Source organism: Emydura macquarii, unplaced genomic scaffold (genome assembly GCF_026122565.2).
Source record: "Emydura macquarii macquarii isolate MOO-44397 ecotype Brisbane River unplaced genomic scaffold, CSIRO-AGI_Emac_v2 contig_691, whole genome shotgun sequence".
Taxonomy (NCBI): Eukaryota; Metazoa; Chordata; order Testudines; family Chelidae; genus Emydura; species Emydura macquarii.
In genome coordinates this window covers 3,564,167-3,582,310 of record NW_027130828.1, presented here as the reverse complement: position 1 = coordinate 3,582,310, position 18,144 = coordinate 3,564,167, and the positions used below count along the sequence as shown (strand labels likewise).

The following is an 18,144-nucleotide window of genomic DNA, read 5'->3' as shown; positions in this document are numbered from 1 at the left end:
CAAAAAATGATAAACTGAGCATGTGCTAGTGGCTGGTGTTCAGCCTTCTACCAAAAATCATTTTAAGGCCAAAGAATGACTTAAATGCTTTCCTCGTGACCAAGAATGCTGCAGCCTTTCAGGTATGCTCCTCTCTGCCGGAGAGCTGTGAGCAGTGAATTGTAATTTCTAGTCGCTGCATCAAACTGCACTGGACACTAATCTCTTGGCCTTGTCTTTTGCTTTAGGACAGGGAACAATGGTAGGTTTCTCCCTGAGATTTCAATCAACTGCTTTGGTTAGGTGACTAGATCAACTTCTTTCATGCTGACATGTTTTAAAAATAACATTTGGAGAGTGTTGAGTGCAGCACACGCAAATAGCAGCTGGCGCTTCTGCTTCTGCTTCCACATGAGTAACTGCTCCACTGACCCAGCAAGACATATCTGTAATTTCATCATATGCTTGCTAAGGAGAAAGGCATGAGTGAGTAGATTTATAACAGAGGTGGATCGTGTTTTGGTCTCAACGTATGCTTTTCATGATTCCTGATTAACTCTGACAATTAGACATGGAGTTCTGACATTAGCTGTTTTAACTGTTCTGAAGGAAACAGGTCAGTTGTCTTATGCAAAGTACCATAGTGTGGAGATCTGAATTTCTTCTGTTGCAAATTTAATTGAGCTCCACCTCCTTAATGCTCATCAGACTGCTGTGATCCCATGTGCTTTAAGCCTCCAGAGGCTGAAAGGAGACCAAGCACTGTCCCTAACTTGGGGTGCCTAGTTACACTGTCAAGGTGTAGATTCTCTAACATCCCATCCTGAGAGCATAGATTTTGTGGTCCAACTGCTGAGCCCCTAGGACGAATGCTGCCCTTTCCCTTGTAGCTTCAAAATGCCCTCTCCTACATCTCCAGCTGTCCTTGGCTTTACTCTTCCAGGCAACTTGATAGGCCTAACACATAACACTCTCACTCTGACTTTGCACAGGTTTCTAAAATACCACTGCTCTTTACTTACTAGCATAAGACAATATAGATAATTTAGGAAATAACAAACATTTTGGATACAGCGCTCCTCACTCTAGCTCACCCTTCTCATGTGTCCCTGGGGGACCATCTGTGTTTAGGTAAGCAGGATTCTCTTGGCCTCATCAGACTCCTGCATCAAGTCCCCTCAGCTCGCACTGGTGAAAAAGGCCAAAGATCCCAAATAAATCAATTGCTGCCCTTTAATAACCTTCCAGTCCCTCTCAGGTGATTTTAGGATCTGGCCCTTCAGAGGATCACAGTCACCGCAGACCCTAACCAAGTTCTATTATTACTTCTCCCCTGACAAACCAGTTCTTCAGGGTGGGAGCTATGCTGTTGCCTAGGATGTTTGTGTTTGAATAGAGGACCATCCCAATTTAACAATCCTTTATTGTCAGCCCTATATCATTACCCTTTGGAATTTCAGTCCAATTTGGAGGTAAGAGGCCAGCAGAGAAGGCACAGGGCTGCATATTCAAAACAGAGTTTGCATCTTGGTAAAGATACATACAGAGAGTTCATAATCTCAAAGAATTCATAAATTGTACAGCTAGATTTCCCAAGTAGTTACACCTCCCAATACAGAAGTGTCTGCTAATCATCTGGGAAGCCTGGTTCTCTTACTGTCATGGTTTTTTACCTTGCTGATAATGCTGTGCCATCTTTTACAAACCACTCCTACTAGTGCTGCTTTTGCAAGACTATTGCTAGGAGTGCTGTTAATGGAAATGCCAAATCCGTGGCAGAGCCGCTTTCTGAAGGTGGCGTATCCTGGAGTGAGTAATCTTGTTAGAGCAGAGCTGCAAAAGGAGTTAATGCAATCCCCCAATGCTCTGGTGCAAAGCTGGTAATGTGATAGGCCTGTTTATGTATTCATAGTAACTCTGTGACCCCTCTTCTCTCTTGATGTTGACCTCTTTGTTTCAGTAGCAGCATTTGATTTCCATCAGTCTTTTCGTGACCCCAGATGGCAGCGAGACCCCGCGTTAATACGGATGTATGTTGACAGCTGCTTTAGAAGTCTCTGGCCTCTTTCAGTGGATTGTTTCTTGTGAGCAGAGTGGTGGACAGGGGCTGCATCAGTAGTCTTTGATAGTCAAGTTTACTTCCCCGTGGGCTTCAGACCCTTTATGTTTTCAGAAGCTGTGTTTTGCTTTCTTCTACTTGTTAACAACTTCTGTGAGAGCAGCTCCTGGCTTGTTGCTGCTACATGCCTTATTCCATGTGGCTGCTGAACAGTGAAATCAAAATGTCCTCCACTGTTTTCCAAATGGAGATCTTGGTTTTTTTTAATTCTCCTTGAATCTACATTGTAACATAGGAAACACTTGAAAACCACACCAGGAGGTGTACACTTTGAGCCTTTATTGTAATATTAACTCATTACTCACACTTTGGTTTATTGCTTTGGTAAATATTGGCCATCGTATGCTGTGCTTTCATTATGTGAGTAATTTCTAGATTGTACCCTCTTCTGCAAATTACTTTTGATCAGGAATTTGTGTACCATCTGCCTGAACCTCCAAAGCCATTAGCAATCCCAGATTGTTACACTCATGGGGGTATATGGAAGAAAGCCAGCTAGAAGAATTAAGGTCATGTCGCAGTTGGGGACAGAAGTGGAACTCTAGATCAAAAAAAGATCCAGACGATCCCTATGAGAAGCATCTGTTTCTGCTGGAACTTCAGAAGAGGGACTCCTTGTTTCAAATGTGGCAGCCCTGGGTCTCTTAGGGATAAAGAGAAATCCTCACTTTGGCAGTAGTAATAATGGCTGATAACTTCTCTACAGACCTCTAACCCCTGGAGGGTAAGACAGATGCACCTGCATGAAATTAGTCTGCTCTCAACAGCATTCTGAAATCTAAGGGAGAAGACGCTAATGGGTACCTGAAAAAACAATACTCAATGGTTTTGAGGGCCACCCTTGGACAGAGAAATTCTGAGGTATGGAAGCTGTTAGTGAATGCAATATTGCCAACCCAAAGGTTTAAAAATCATGAGGTGCTTCCTAAAAAATCATGATATTGGCTTAAAATTCAGGAAATTTAAAAAATCAGGTGATTCTTTTTATTTGCTTTCTGGTTTTTAACCTTTAGGGTACAAGGTTTTCTCTGCAACCATTAGGGATAAAAACTTTTTGTAATGAATACTGAGATTTTCAGATATTCCCACAATTTCAGTATTTTGGGTCTTTAAGAAAACCACCTTCATTGAGAGATAAAATCTCTGGAGTTGACAATACAGTAAATTATTCTTTAATGGTGATTATTATAGTTAACACTTCTTGTGCATGATCCAAAGCCCATGGAAGTAACCAGAAAGACTCCTATTGACTTCAGTGAACTTTTCTTTGCAAAGCATTTTGCAGACATTTCTCCAAACACAGCTTTATCGTTATCTGCTGAACTGTTAGGGAAAGAAGTCTAGGACTTTGGTTGAACTGTGTCTCCCACTCTGTCTACCCTAATTGAACTTATGAAATAATTCATCCCAGGAACCTGGGCTAATGGAATATTCTCTTTGACTGTTTAAGTCCAGTATGATATAAGGTTCAGGCCAGGTCTTCACTACAAATGTTTTGCCGGTATAGCTGTACCAGCAGAGCTCACAGTGTAGACTCAGTTTATGAAGACAGAAGTTTTTCTATCAGCATAGTAACACCACCATCTCAGATGACATTAGCTGTGCCAGCAGAAGCACTCTTATATCAGCATAGCTGCGTCTATGCTGGGGGTTTTGATGGCATAACTATGTTGGGTAATGGGTATGGGTTCTTTACACCCCTGATTGACACAGCTTTGCCCACAAAATATTGTAGTGTAGACCTGGCCTGAATCTTCCATCTAAATTCAGTTAGAGTAAGAAGCTGAACATCCCCTTTTCAGGTGCTAAACAGTCAAAACTGGCAAGTTTGTTTTCTTTCTTGGAGTTATGAATAGATTACATTGTAAATTACTATTTTTACAGTGGCTAACTGAAGCTATTGGCACATTACATTTGTAGCGTCCTACCTAGTGTTGATTTTCCATCAAGCATTCCATAAGTTATTTTAATAACTGTGAAATGCCTTCAGCAATAAAGTTAGTCTGATGAATTTTATGGAAAAAAGCAATCGTTTCCATAGCAACTGGTAGTGAGTGGCAGGGACCAAGTAATCTTTCAGTTATTGCTAAGCAATGGATGAGCTGATATAAAATATTTGCTTTTGTTTGTAAGCCATCTGTATTGGTCCCAACAGAACAAGTGCTCAGTGCATAGGAAACTAAAAGCTGTCCGTCATATCCGATGATGTCATGACATCTCTTGGAGCCAAGGTCATGATCAGATGTCACATAGGAAACTAGCAGCTAGAAAATTGTCTATTTTGTGCTATCTTGCTTTTAGAATTATTCCTTTATTTTTATACTCTGCTGCAAATGCTGATTTTACTCAATAAATAATCAACAGTTGAAAGATAATTTCTGACTCTAGGATCTGATTCAATCAAGGCATTGATTTGTTTTAAGGTAATGTAAGAGTAGCTTTTTCTTCTATGGTAAAAATCATCCATGTTTGTGGTGGACAGGTGAAAACACTTTTCAAAGACTTCATAGAAATGCCCCTTTAAGAGACCTGTGAATTTCAGAGGTGCTGAATACCCAGAATTCCAACTGAACTCAGTGGGAACTGCACTACTTTACAGGTAAAGTGCTTCTGTTCTTAGATTAATGAAGCAATAACGTGAGTTGTACATTTCTGTTTGAACCTCCATGGGGATGCATTTTGCATGATCATGGATTCTCAATTATTCTTAGGCACCACTGTAGTGGAATAGGAATATCTCTGATCCGTGCAGTTTTTGTGCTGCAAAACCATGCAGTATGGCAGCGGTTCTCAATGTCCGGGGTGGACTTCTGTGTAACAACTGCACCTCCCAAAACCTCCCCCCACTTTCAGAAAAAAAGCAGGGCCTACATATCATAGGTGGAGTTTGACTGCTTAATTTGTGGGTGGGGGGCAAGGGATAGCAGCAACTCCCCCACAGCTCTGGAGCCAGATGTGACCCTCCAGAGAAAATGGTGGCGGGGAATCAAACCTCATCATCGGGATTATCCTCGGGTAGCAGCGTGGACACAGCCACCACCTCCGGGAGCCTGCAAAGCAGAGGGAGCAGTGGCTCCCGGGAGAAGCGGCATTGCCCCCCAGCTCTGCCCATGCCCCTCCCAATCCATCTCATGCCCCCTTAGGTGGGCCCACCTCCCAGTTTGAGAACTGCTGCAGTATTATTATTTTAATGGCTGAGAATTGCCTAATGCAGACTTCCATCTTTTTGAAGCCTTCTGTTTCAGGAGATTACAGCTAACCTTAATATCAGGTTGCAGAACAACCTTGTATTTTTATGTACATTTATTCCTGCTGCTGCAGCACTCTGTTAGCTGAGATACTTCTAAAAAGTAACATACAGACATATTGCCGGTGAAGGGAAGAACTGTTTTTAATTAGACTTCTTCACAGTTGCCACTTCCCAACCATGCTTTTAGAAAGGATAAATATATAACATCAATCAGTAGGTCTCAAGCTGTGGCTTGTGTTGTAGTGGTTCATAAAACAAAAGATTAAGAATCAAGCATTTACAATGCTGAAGGGAAAGTAGAGGATTAGGAAGGGGAGAGGTGGGTTCATGTGGGACTGTGTGGGGAAGGTGGCTTGTAGAATTAGTGTCTACCAGATAGTTGCATTATCCAAAAAATGTATTTGGCACAACAGGGCTATTTTGGGGCATATCAGAAAAATCCAGTAGCTGCACATGTGCCCCTTGCACTTTCTGCAAGTGCAATCCCACGTTCATTACTCCTTAAGGCAACTCTCAATTCAACAAATATGTCAGTATCAACTGTTCCTAGAAATCTTTAAATGCAGGAGTCTCTCTGGTTACTTTCTCTTTTCCCTGCAAAGCCTGTGTTTCTCCCCAGGAGAGCAGTAACACTGTCAATAAAGGGTTTTGTCAAATACAGAATTTTAATAGTGTGCGCCTTCCCTGAGGACTACACCTTGATATGATGGGAAGGCTTGTGTGTTCCAATGACCTTGGGAGTTAGGTTGCTGGGAGCTTTAACTCCTGGGAGGCCCACCCAAACTGAACAGGTCAGAGGGTAGGAACTACATGAAAAGCAATCCACTGGGTCTCCAGGGTGGTGATCGAGCAATAGGCCAACCACCTTTCCCATGGTAAACAGGGATGGTGGAGCCTTATTGATGCCCTCAGTGACATCTGATAGCACAGGAAGGATTCAGTTTCAGAATAGCTTGTGTAAACATAATTATTTTACTAAGACACTTGATGAAAGTTTTCAGTAAGATTATTTGACCGAATAAATGTATTAGTCTAAGTATAACTGTACTTCTGATGTGGAAAGAGAGACTCATACAGGAGCAAAACTTGGCACGGACCTCATTTGTTTTCCCTTTCCATACACATGACAATTAGATTTGCATATACGCATCTAACCTAGGTTTATATGTCTAATTTTCAAGAGTGCTGATCACCACAGCTCAGTGACTTGCTCTGGAATTGTGGTTTCTTCTTTGAGTGATGGCCCCATATGTATTCCAATCGTGGAGCTGTGCATGAGCTCCGTGCACCAGAGTTGGAAGGTTTTTGTAGCATTGTCCTTTGACCTGGACGTACAGTGTACATCTCCTCTTGCTCCCAGCCAACGTTATGATAGCCCGTGTGGTTATAATAGTCCCAGTTCCCTCTTACTGCCATATGACTGGAGCCAGAACCCCTGTTGCTCTGTGCTCTTAATGTTTCTCTAAGAGAGCTTAGTTCTTCGTTTTAATTTTTCGTGTAGTTAGTTAGGAATTGTGGGTTCTCAGAATTCCTGAAAATTAAGCACACAAAGCTTCGTTTAGATACTGTATGTATATACAAATCTGCTTATAATAACTATGGAAGTGGTATTGAGGTCTGTGAGGCTGTGATCTACATATTTAAGTCAGATTTGCTCTTTTGTTTTATACAGTTTCACTGTGGTGGCAATGGATAGCGTTGTATGGAGAATATTATTCCTAACAGATGCCTTAGCTATAGGGGTTGCTTCTCAAAAAAACGTACAAGCAGCATGAGATAGGCACTTGCAATTATACTAGTGTATACATTTATACAAATATTGTATATAATTTTTTTTAATTTAAAGAATTAGCAAGTGAATCATGAATTGGTACTGCCTACTGGAATATACACCTATTCGATGGACAGAAACTAGTCATTTTACTAATCATTTCTTGTTACAATTTGTCATCTAGACCTAAAAGAGAGCCAAAATTTTAAACCAGAAATTTACATTTCGGGGTATTCCATCTGATTCAGCCATCTGAGTCCAGGTGTAATCAGTATATGGTTCCAATTAAAGTTTTTAATGGTCTGTTCAGAACTGATTCTTGATGGGATCTTGGTGTTATGGTGGATTAGTGCACTGGCCTTTCACCTGTGGGAAAACTAATTTAAATCCTGCTAAAATCCCATCAAATTCTTTGAACGTCATTGCCAAAGGCCTTGTTTTCAGCTGCGTGGCTTGGTTACACAGTAAATTCCAGTTCAAATTTTTTTGAAGAGGGTTGAAAACCCTTATCATTTTAGGCTGGGTTTTTTTTAACTAAAACTGACTTAGTAACAGCATTGGTGTTTGGTAGGAAATTAAAATTCTTGTTCATGAAAAGCATTATGAATTTTTAAGGAAAATATTTTGATGATTGTACCTTTCTCATTCGAGACTAAAACTGGCGCATGAGAATGTGAACCAGACAGGTATTTCTCTGATCATTGTGTAGCAATGTTTCTGAAAGTTGGGTCTCGGGAAATATATACATATGCATAAACAATGGGTGAAGAGGGTATTGAACTGAACTGAAAATATTCTTGAAAGGTTTTGTATTATTTTACTGACTTTATCTTTGAAATATGTTAATATTGTAAATTGCCAGGCATCATGTATTTTATTAACTGGGTTCTGTTGTGATACCAGTAGCAATCAAAAGAACTTGACAACTTCCTGGGATCAGTTCTCTGCTGTAATTTGATTTTAGCCTGTTTTCTGTATAACTTCTGATACATTTGTATGAGTGCCTAATTTTAATGTGAAGGTTTATAATGTTTCTTAGCTACAGTTTTAGTATTCTTTTCTACCTGAGTAGAAATTCCATCAATTATTGTACAAACCAATGATAATATTAAATAAATCTTCCTAGAAGAAAGTAGAAAAACAAATCAAGTTTGTGTTTTTTCAATGTTATGTCAGCACAAGCCAGAGGGTTTTAAATTATGGCAAACATCCATCCTGAAATTTTAACCCATATAAATGCATTAAGTTAAACAGCTCTTTCAAGGTCAGTATAGATTGTAAGCATTGCATTATGACTGCTTTGGGCTGTCTGCTTTTCAGTTGTAAGTCATATTCCATTAAATACAACTAAGCTTGACATAACACTTTAGTTTCTGTTGTTTTAGGATTTGTCTATCCAAGAAAGCTGCACCGGTTTAATTTAAGGGTGAATTTAAATCCATATAGTTAAACCTGTTAAAAAGGCTGTTTGGACACTCTTATTTTGGTAAAAAATCACTTATTTTGGTTTAGTTGAAGTCAATTAGGAGCAGGTATAACTTAATTAAAATAAGCCCTAATGTATACTGCTGTAACTTCCCCATGCAGGCAGGCCATTAGTGTGTGAATGTGTGTGTGTTGTGCTTGCTGAGTCAGATCACAGCTTTCTGTCCATATCTAGTATGTGTGTAACAGAGTCAGAGAGCGCCAATCTGTTTTACAAGGTGTTCAGTGAGTTTGTCTGAGGGGAGGCATTTCTTGTCATGAGCACATGCTGAAATAGGTTTCAGATTAATGTTTTGAATACAAATCTGCATTTCTGAGGCGACAGTTGGTAGGGTTGCTAAAAAGCAGCGTTTGCCACGCGAAGGACAGAGGGAGCTAATTCAGAACAAGGCACTCTTGTTCCAGTGCAAGAGCATCACTACAGAGTTCATCAGGAATAGTTAATCTGTGTTAGATTTGCACCCGACCTTATTCCAGATTAAGTTTCATGTGCGAACAACCTGTAATAGTACAGGGCGCCAGAGTTTTCAGACCCTGAGTTGCTTTCCAGGGGACTTGAGGACCGGTTGAGTTGTCAAAAGGGCCTCGTGGTGGCATCTCTGATCGGGTGTTTTGTGTCTTTAAACTCAGCGGAGCTAAGCGCACAGACAGCAGCATTCCGCGGGAGGCCAGCCTCCGACACCTCTCATTTCTGCCCGGATCGCCGGCGCCTTTTGGAAGAGAACCGCCGGGCTTCGGCCAGGTCTGTGTGGCGCTGCGGGGTCCTGCTGCTCCCTGGCTGGGGCTCCCGCGGGGAGACACTGACCTGGCAGGGCCGGTGAGCAGCGTCCTGCTCCGAACCCGCCCTGCGGCTGCCGGCTGCGTCCCGCTGCGGGGCTGCGGCTGGGGGGCTCGCGCTGCCTTTTGCCCCCGGGGCCGGGCAGGGCAGGGCAGGCGGGGGCGGCATCGGTGGGAGCGTGCAGCGGTTCAGCCGCAGGCGGCTGCTGCTGCTGCTGGCCGCGTGCTTCGCTGCAGCTCGTGCAAGTCTGGCCTGACTGGGGGGGCTCCTCCCCGAAACAGTAGCGTGCAGCTGCAGCACATCTGGAGAGCGCCGCTCCCCCGGCCGGCTGCGGGCTGGGTCCTCTCTTCCCCCGGGGGGGGGCTGCAGCTGCCCCTGCGCTCTGCCTTGCCTCCTCCCCTCCGCCCCCCCCCTTTCCTCCCCTCCCCCCCATCTCCCCTCCCCCCTCCTTCCTTCCCCTCCCCCTCGCAGTTCTGCAGCAGCCGGGGCTGAAGCACACGCCGGCTTTGCAGGCTCTCGGGGCTGAGGATGCGCTCGGGCTTTTGTTCCCACTGCGCCAGGCGCAAGGGCAGGTGAGTGTGTGTGTGTGTGTGTGTGTGTGTGTGTGTGTGTGTGTAAGGGGGTGGGCAGCCGGGGCTGGTGCAGTCGCTCCCCCGTTGTGGAAGGGGAGGGCGGGTGAGCAAGCACCCGGACCGCTGGATCAATGCAATTAAAGTGGAATAAGGAACAAAGCATCCTGCAAAATGGAGCCAGGAGAAGGGCTGGGGGACACACCCCCCCCCCCCATTGCCTGTCCCCAGGGAGCTGTGGTGGAATGGCTTGGGAAGCCCCTGAAATGCATGCAGCACTCCCCGCCGCCTGCGGAGAGCCCAGCTCGGCGGAGAAGGGGTGTGGGAGGGAGGGAGGACGGTGGGGTGTGGAGGCTGTGCTGTGTGTGTGTGTGTGGGGGGGGGGAGGGGGGAATGAAGGAGCCTTGGAGTTGGTGGCCAGAGAGATGCTGTAAAACACTTTCCCCTTTTCTTCTGTCAGCTCTTGGGAGGACTCACCTTCCGACTCCTGCCGAAGCTTCTCCCTCTTCCCCCACCCCTCATCCTCTGCCCAGATGTCCAGCCAGCCCAGGCATTAGTGTCAGCCGTTCGTGGTGCCTGTGTGTGGACTTGCTGGCATGGCTGCGCTGGGACCCAAAGCAGCAGCAGGGAGGAGGCTGTCGGCTGAGCCGGATGTAAAGGGGAGTTGTGCTGCAGACAATGCTCAGCTGCAGCATCTGGAGCAGCCCTGGGGACTGGAGCTCCCGCGCTGACATTGCTGCACACACACACACAGCCAGCCACAATGACAGCAGCTGCCTGGAGTGGCTGCAGGCAGCAGGCAGGAGCATGAAGTGACGGGTTCACTGCATTGCTCAAGATGAACTCCTCCTTGGTTGGCAACCAGAGCGGGCAGCCATTCTGCCTGCTGGCCATTAGCTATTTGGAGACCATCAATTTTTGCCTCCTGGAAGTGATTATAATAGTGTTCCTCACCGTGCTGATCATTTCGGGCAATATCATAGTGATATTTGTCTTCCATTGCGCACCTTTACTGAACCACCACACCACCAGCTACTTCATCCAGACGATGGCATATGCTGACCTCCTGGTGGGTGTGAGCTGTCTGGTGCCTTCTTTGTCCTTACTCCACTATCCCATTGTTCTGAGAGAGTCCTTTGTCTGCCAGGTCTTCGGTTATGTGGTGTCAGTGCTCAAGAGTGTCTCCATGGCCTCTCTGGCTTGCATTAGCATTGATAGATACATTGCCATCACCAAGCCACTGACCTACAATACCCTGGTCACCCCATGGAGACTCCGCATCTGCATCTTGGTCATTTGGCTGTACTCGTGTGTTGTCTTCCTACCTTCCTTCTTTCACTGGGGGAAGCCTGGCTATCATGGGGATGTGTTTCAGTGGTGTGCCAGCTCCTGGTACACTGACCGCTATTTCACCCTCTTCATCGTGATGATGCTCTACGCCCCTGCTGCTTTCATCGTCTGCTACACGTACTTCAATATCTTCCGCATCTGCCAGCAGCACACCAAGGAAATCAATGAAAGGCGAGTGCGCTTCAGCTCCCAGGATGGGGAGGCTGGGGAGGCACAGCCCTGCCCAGATAAGCGCTATGCGATGGTTCTCTTCCGCATCACCAGTGTCTTCTACATCCTCTGGTTGCCCTACATCATCTATTTTTTGTTGGAGAGCTCTGCTGTTTATAGAAACCACACTGCCTCCTTCTTGACCACTTGGCTTGCCATTAGCAACAGTTTCTGCAACTGTGTCATTTACAGTCTCTCCAACAGCGTCTTTCAGAAGGGGCTCAAGCGACTTTCGGGGGTTGTTTGTGCCTCTTGCGCAAGACAGAGGGCGGCTAAGGACTCCTCAACCTCGAAGAGCAAAAGACCTTCCAATGGATGCCATGTCTAAGGAGCAAATTGCTGTGACTGGGAAATGCAGACACAGTCATGTAAATTGCAGAATAAGTTAAATACAGTTTTAAGATGTCCAGGTTAGCAAAAAGGTTTCTGAGAAATGCTGCCGACGCAAGAATCAGGAGCGTGTATTATTGTGTTTTCACTTTAAAATTTCATCGTGGTGTTAGGCTATGTGGGGTGCGACCTCCATATTAATTTTTAAGAATAAAGCTGTATCTTGACACTTCTTCTTGCATGACTGAATGTAGTGGGTGGGTGTGAACTTCAGCAAAAAAAAAAAATTTCTTACAGCTTTACGAGGCTGTTTCAAGATTTGTGTGTCATATAAATGATTTCTCTCAAGTGGAAAACATTATAGTATAATGGTGTACTACAGGGATTTTTTTCTATATGCCAAAGCATATTGACTCTCTGTGTTCTAACACTGTAATAGAAGGGGCCAAATGGTGTGTTTTTCAGTTCTACCTAGACAGAGCTCTAGAATATAGTGAATAATGTGAACACTTTAACTTAAACTTGTAATGAGCCATGAATGCAGTAATGTGATCAAAACAGTCAGACGCTTCTGAAAACCGATCTGCCCTCTCTGCCCCATTTTACCAGTAGAATCCTTGTATGTGATTGGAGTACAGTATTTGCATTTTCCATTTTGTTTGTGTAGTAATTTGAACAACTTGGTTCAAACCAAATTTAGCAGTTTAATAAAACACATTTTTTTATAAGCTAAGAAAAAATAATTGCTGTTTTATGACCTCAGAATTGTGGCAGTGGTTTGAGGATGATGCTAAGTTGTGAAAATTATTCTCAAAACACTGGAGAAAAAAACACTTCTGTTTGGAAATTATTCAAGAACCACTAAAAAAATCTGACATGTTTTTATCTAAATTCTTCTGATATTTTACATACTAGAACTTAAGGGGAAAAGGAAAGAAAATTGTTGTCTAACCAGCTAAGGAAACTATGTTATAAATTTAACTACAGCATTTGAGTTATGGATAACTGAACACACAGCTAAATCAGGCATTTTTCTTAAGGCTTCATGGGATTAAAGATGGTTCGAATATAGCGGGAGCTAATTCCTTTTGGCAAGCATCTGTCATAAAGTAGTCAAACAAAGTACACTATCTGAGAAACAAAGTTTCAGTGATTACAACTTTTTAAAGCTGGTTTAGAATGGAAGTTCTTGTGTGCTGTAATGCCAACAGGAATACAGGGTGGTCCTCACCTAAATTCATTCTCTTTTAAAAATGCCGTTAACTCTTTATTGATGCATGGAATGCTATTTTAGTAGCTAAAGTGTCTGCAAAGTATGAATTCTTACAGTAAAGCATTATAGGCTGTGTAATATTTTCCATCTCAGTACAGGGATGTGGTTTATTTCCTTCACGTAATACGTATCACAACCTATCTACAACTCACTATTTTCCATTTGCATCCAATCTGTGTGTGCAATAGGAGTGGGTTCTAAGGAATTCTTTGAGCTCTCCACGTGTGTAGGAATTGTAGTCAGTGTGTGTTCTCAGTGCACAATGGGACTGAAGGAAACCCATGGGAAATGGGTTACAAGAGACTGCTAAGACCTCTCCAGCTCAAGAGAAAAATCACAGTTTGCATTATAGAATATATTTAATCAGATCTTGGTATTCTACCATACTATGTCATCTCCGGTGAAAACTCGTAAACACAGCTTCCTCTTGTAGATCCTCCAAAATGAAGACCAAAGACTGTTTGTTGTGATCCTGATGCTTTCACAGCCACTTTATTAATCCTTATTTGTACTGTGACAGCATCTACAGAGCAGGGCCCTTTGTGCTAGGCGCTGTGCAGATAAACAACACAGACAGTCCCTACCTCTAACGAGCATGCTATCTAAATTTAAGGCTAAAGACAACAGGTGGAAATGACTGACAGCAGTGAGGAGCTCAGGGTAACAGTGAGACAATTATGAAGGATGTAATAAGCAGGGGTCGCACCAGCTGGCTAATCATTCTCAAGTGTTTTGTAACCATTATAACATAGATGGGTTTTAAGAAGAGATTTAAAGGTTTAAGTCACTAATATTTGGCATTTATGCTCAGTATTATTGGAATACCTCTTTACGCAGAACATCCTTGCTTTCCAATGGGTCTAAGCTGTAGTTAAAGTTCCAAGTGTTTGAGCAGATATAATCTAAGCATTAAAATAACATTTAATGTCAAGATGATTTATTTCAGACTTATCTGCTGGGTCCTAAAATCCATCACAGTAAGGTTTTAGGCGTAAGTGGAGCTCTGAGGGCAAATATTGCTACATCTTTCTGTTTGTGTGCCAGGAAGAGGCAGTTGAATGTAAGTTAGGGTACAATATATTTGGGAATACATGAATTTAGCAAAAGTGGGGAGCCTAAATGCTGACTGTAGTATTTAGCTTATGCTGGAGCTAATGCCAGTTTTACCCAACTGGCCCAGAGCTGTATTCAAAATACAGCAGTTTACAGTTGCAGATATTTTTAAAATTAACTTGGGAACAGCTGAACAAGTCAACATTACTCTGTGGATGGCTAGAAGGAAGGTAGTGCATCTGTGAATAACAGCTGTGAGATTCAATTACAAAGTGTTTATTAAAAACTAGGCTTTTGCTCTCTTTCAATTGCCATATTCAAAGACACCGTCAGTTTCATTTTATCTCAAAATCTTCATCAGTTAAGTTGCTTTTTATGAGACACAGGAAGCAGAACCTGGGCTTCTCGGGAATTAAAAATCAGAACAAATAACAGATGCATCCCAGTTTCATATGCAGCATCTTTTACAGGTGCTTCTGAAAGGTGCATCTGGAGACTGCTGTGGTTAGCAATAGGCAGCTCTAATCTCAGTTACATCTAATATTTTACATTTTTATTTTAAAATATCTTTCATATATTCCTTTCGTTTGACACAATTGTAAATTGGAATATAGTGAAAATGCTGTTGCACCAGGATTCATATCACACACAAATATTGACTTTAATGAAATGACATCAGGGATGAATCTTACCCAGTGTGCTTGGGGCCAAGTGAGGAAGAAACGATTTTACACCTTATTTTACCTTGTTTTGTCTGGAGTTCACTTAACTTTATTTGGTATGTAGTTGACATGAGGCATAGTGCTTGTTTTCAGTGTCTGTCAGCACTATTGATGCTATGTACTGTTACACAGCAAACTTTATGGTCAGATCGTTTTTATCGCTACATTTGAAAATTAGTCCTTATGCTTAGCTATACTTGTTTGAATTCCCATAATGCTTTATAAAATAGTAAATACTGACTAGGACCATTGCACGAACCAATGTTATGATGAAGGAAGCATATATATAAAAATTATTTGTATTTTCATTAGAATATTAAGTCTGGTATGAAACTTACATGAGCTTAAGTGGTTAAATGAATTCACTTCAATTTCAGATTTCTATCTGGGTCTATACGTTTTGTTTTTTAATAGGTTATCTGACTCATTTTCAGATTTCAGCTGAGTGAGGGTTTTGTAACTTGTTTAATTAAAGGATGGAATTCACTTGGCATTTGTGTGAGTCCCATTGGTCAGGATTTTCACATGCACAGCTTTTTAGAAAGTGACATAATTTATGTAGTTCGTCCAATATTGTGTTGAAAAAGAAAAGACTTTAAAATTATTGGAGGTTGAGGTTATGGTGCATTCTATTTCAAAATAATTTGGGGGAGAGAAAATATGCAAATTGTTAATTTTCTAATTAAAAATCCAGTGACAATTTTCTGAACATGGAGAGTTCCTTTCTGGGTGAGGTAAAAGAGGAGGGTGCTAGCTGGGTGCTAGCTGTGTGCTGTCAAATTCTCCATTATGTTATTTCTTCACTCCCCATTTTATAGACTAAATTTGCTAGTGCATGTCCTGTACTTTAGGTTCCTAATTATTAGCAGAATTTCAGACTTTTACCTTTTTTAGGTACTTGGCTCCAGTTACTATAGTATCTGAGCACCTCACAATCTTTAAAATCCTCACAATGCCTTTGTGAAATAGGGAAATAACCCATTTTACAGATGAAGAATTGAGACCCAGAGAAAGTGTGTCAAACTGGGAGTCTTTGGGGGAGCAAAGAATTGAACATGGGTCTCCCAAGCCCTAACCACTGCACTGTCTTTTTCTACTAAGAAGTTTCACAGATAAGATGCTCATCTACTCGGAAAATGACGAATACGAGGTCCTCATTAACATCCTTACTGTGAGAACACCACCAACTCAATACCTGACATTGATAAGCAAATATCCCTTGCTGTATTTGCAGACAGCCACACCATCTGGTACACTGAGCTTCCACAAGTCAAGAAAGCTGAGGTGCTTCAATCAAGCATTACTTCCTCCATCAGGGTTTGCAGTTTAAATCAATGAGACTGGTGCTCCTAAGTCACTAAAGTACTTTTGAGAATCCAGTCCTTAGGAGACTTTTTGAGTTTACGAGATTAGCTTTAAGCTCTCATTTTTTTTAAATTTTGGCCTGTGTCTATAAAAGTGAATAGTTTCGTTAATGTATTGAAAGTCTGAATTCATTATTGTTAACCCCAAAGCCATTTTGTTTTGGAATTACAAAGACTTTGTCACCAAGAAGTTTTTATTAAAAATACCATTTTATACCCTGACACTGGAAACACTTCTGCATGTGCATAGATCCATTAAAATCAGTGGGGCTATTTATGCAAGTAAAATTATATACCAGGTGAAGTGTTTGCAGGTTCAGGCCTTAATTTTCAATATTTTGTTTTTCACCCTAAACAGTTTTCCAAAATTCAGTAAGATACCCTCCAGTAGTGGTTTTTTTTAAATAGAAAACTGTACCTGTAATTTCGTTCTAGATAAAATAAATTATCTTGAAGTTGCAATGACACATTTTAAAATTAGTTTTACAAAACCTCAATCTGATTTAAATTAAAAAAAAAATCAGTGGCTTGATTTAAATTGTTCCACCCTGTGCCATATTAAAAATTATGAACTCCACTTCTGTTGAAATACAAGAAATTGTAAAGGCCATTGCTATTTCTAATATTAGAAACAGGAGATGAGTAGGAATCTTCCCTTCTTAGGCAACTTTGTGAAACAGATCTTTTGCAAACCTTCCCCAGTACAATGCTGATTTTCTGAGGCTCCCACAGAGTCAGAGCCATGGGCATAGTAGGAGAGCAGCAGAAACGCTACCTTTGTGTTTTCAGTACAGAACTAGTGCCTGGTCCCACTCCCTCAGTATGCCTTTGGCTCCCAACCTGTACTCTGCACTTCTTTTCCATACACATCAATGAAGAGTTTGTCGCCAGAAATCCAGCAGATCTCTAGGAAACAATCATCACATGGCTGAGTTTATGTTCCAGCCTCTACTGTTGCTCATAAATGACCTCAGACAAGCCAATCCATATGTGCTACAGTTTGGTATTCACTTCAGAGGTTCTCTAATTTTTCATATCAGTTTGTTAGGCAATTTAAAATAAGTTTGACTGAGCACAGGTTATGGCTTCTCAGCCTTAGTTATAGCTGATCAGATTGTTGTACCATCAAGTTTCACAGACTGTCTCCAACAAGAACAATGATTTTTCCTTTAGAGGAAAGTGAAAATCCCTCATAGTGCACCTAGCTAGTTGTGCAGTGCTGTACATTTAGGGAGGGAGTGTTTCCTGACTCTTACACGCTATCATCCCATAACATGAGCTCTATTTTCCCTTAGCTTAGCCTGCATCGGTACAAATATTAATGGTCACTTAATCCCCCTTTTAAAATCTAGCTGCAATAACAGCACAGATGCCTACATTATGGTGCCCTCATGTTTGTATACTGTGTACCTGGTTTTTGTTAGCTCTGCACAGTGACCATTTGGGGAGACCTCAATGTCAGCAGATGGGCAAATACAGAATGGTGCTGAAATTGTGTCTGTGTAATATTTTTGTAAGATAAAAGCTCTCTGAATTTAAAACCTATTGTATATACACACACACGCAAATATATTTAAAGAAAGAAATAAAAAGACATGACCGGCTAGCAAAATAAATTGTTACAATTAAGTAATTATTGGAAAGGTATATTATGCCCGAACGGATATAAAAAAACGCAGTTACATCAATGCCACAAAATAGTTCATTTGGAGTGGGAGAATGACAGGAAACTTCTTTCTCTTGTATGTCATACAGTCATTCTTGTAAGCTGGCATCTAGCCTTTTTATTTTGGATTTATGGCATTACAAAGATGCCTATCCAAAAGCCGTGGGTGCCCTACGCGCACACAATGTACAGACCCCAGGAAGCTCACTTCTGAACAAAATCCAG

General features: G+C 42.0%; 2 protein-coding genes across 3 annotated transcripts in view; both read left to right on the top strand.

The window, feature by feature from the left end:
• The window catches only part of RABGAP1 (RAB GTPase activating protein 1), a 106,372-nt gene that overhangs the window by 45,594 nt on the left and 42,634 nt on the right, over positions 1-18,144 (top strand). The gene's annotated exons all lie outside the window — the stretch shown is intronic.
• GPR21 (G protein-coupled receptor 21) lies at positions 10,378-12,592 on the top strand. Its single transcript, XM_067541591.1, has one exon. It carries the CDS (start codon positions 10,790-10,792, stop codon positions 11,837-11,839), a length of 1,050 nt encoding a protein of 349 aa, XP_067397692.1. The 5' UTR covers positions 10,378-10,789; the 3' UTR covers positions 11,840-12,592.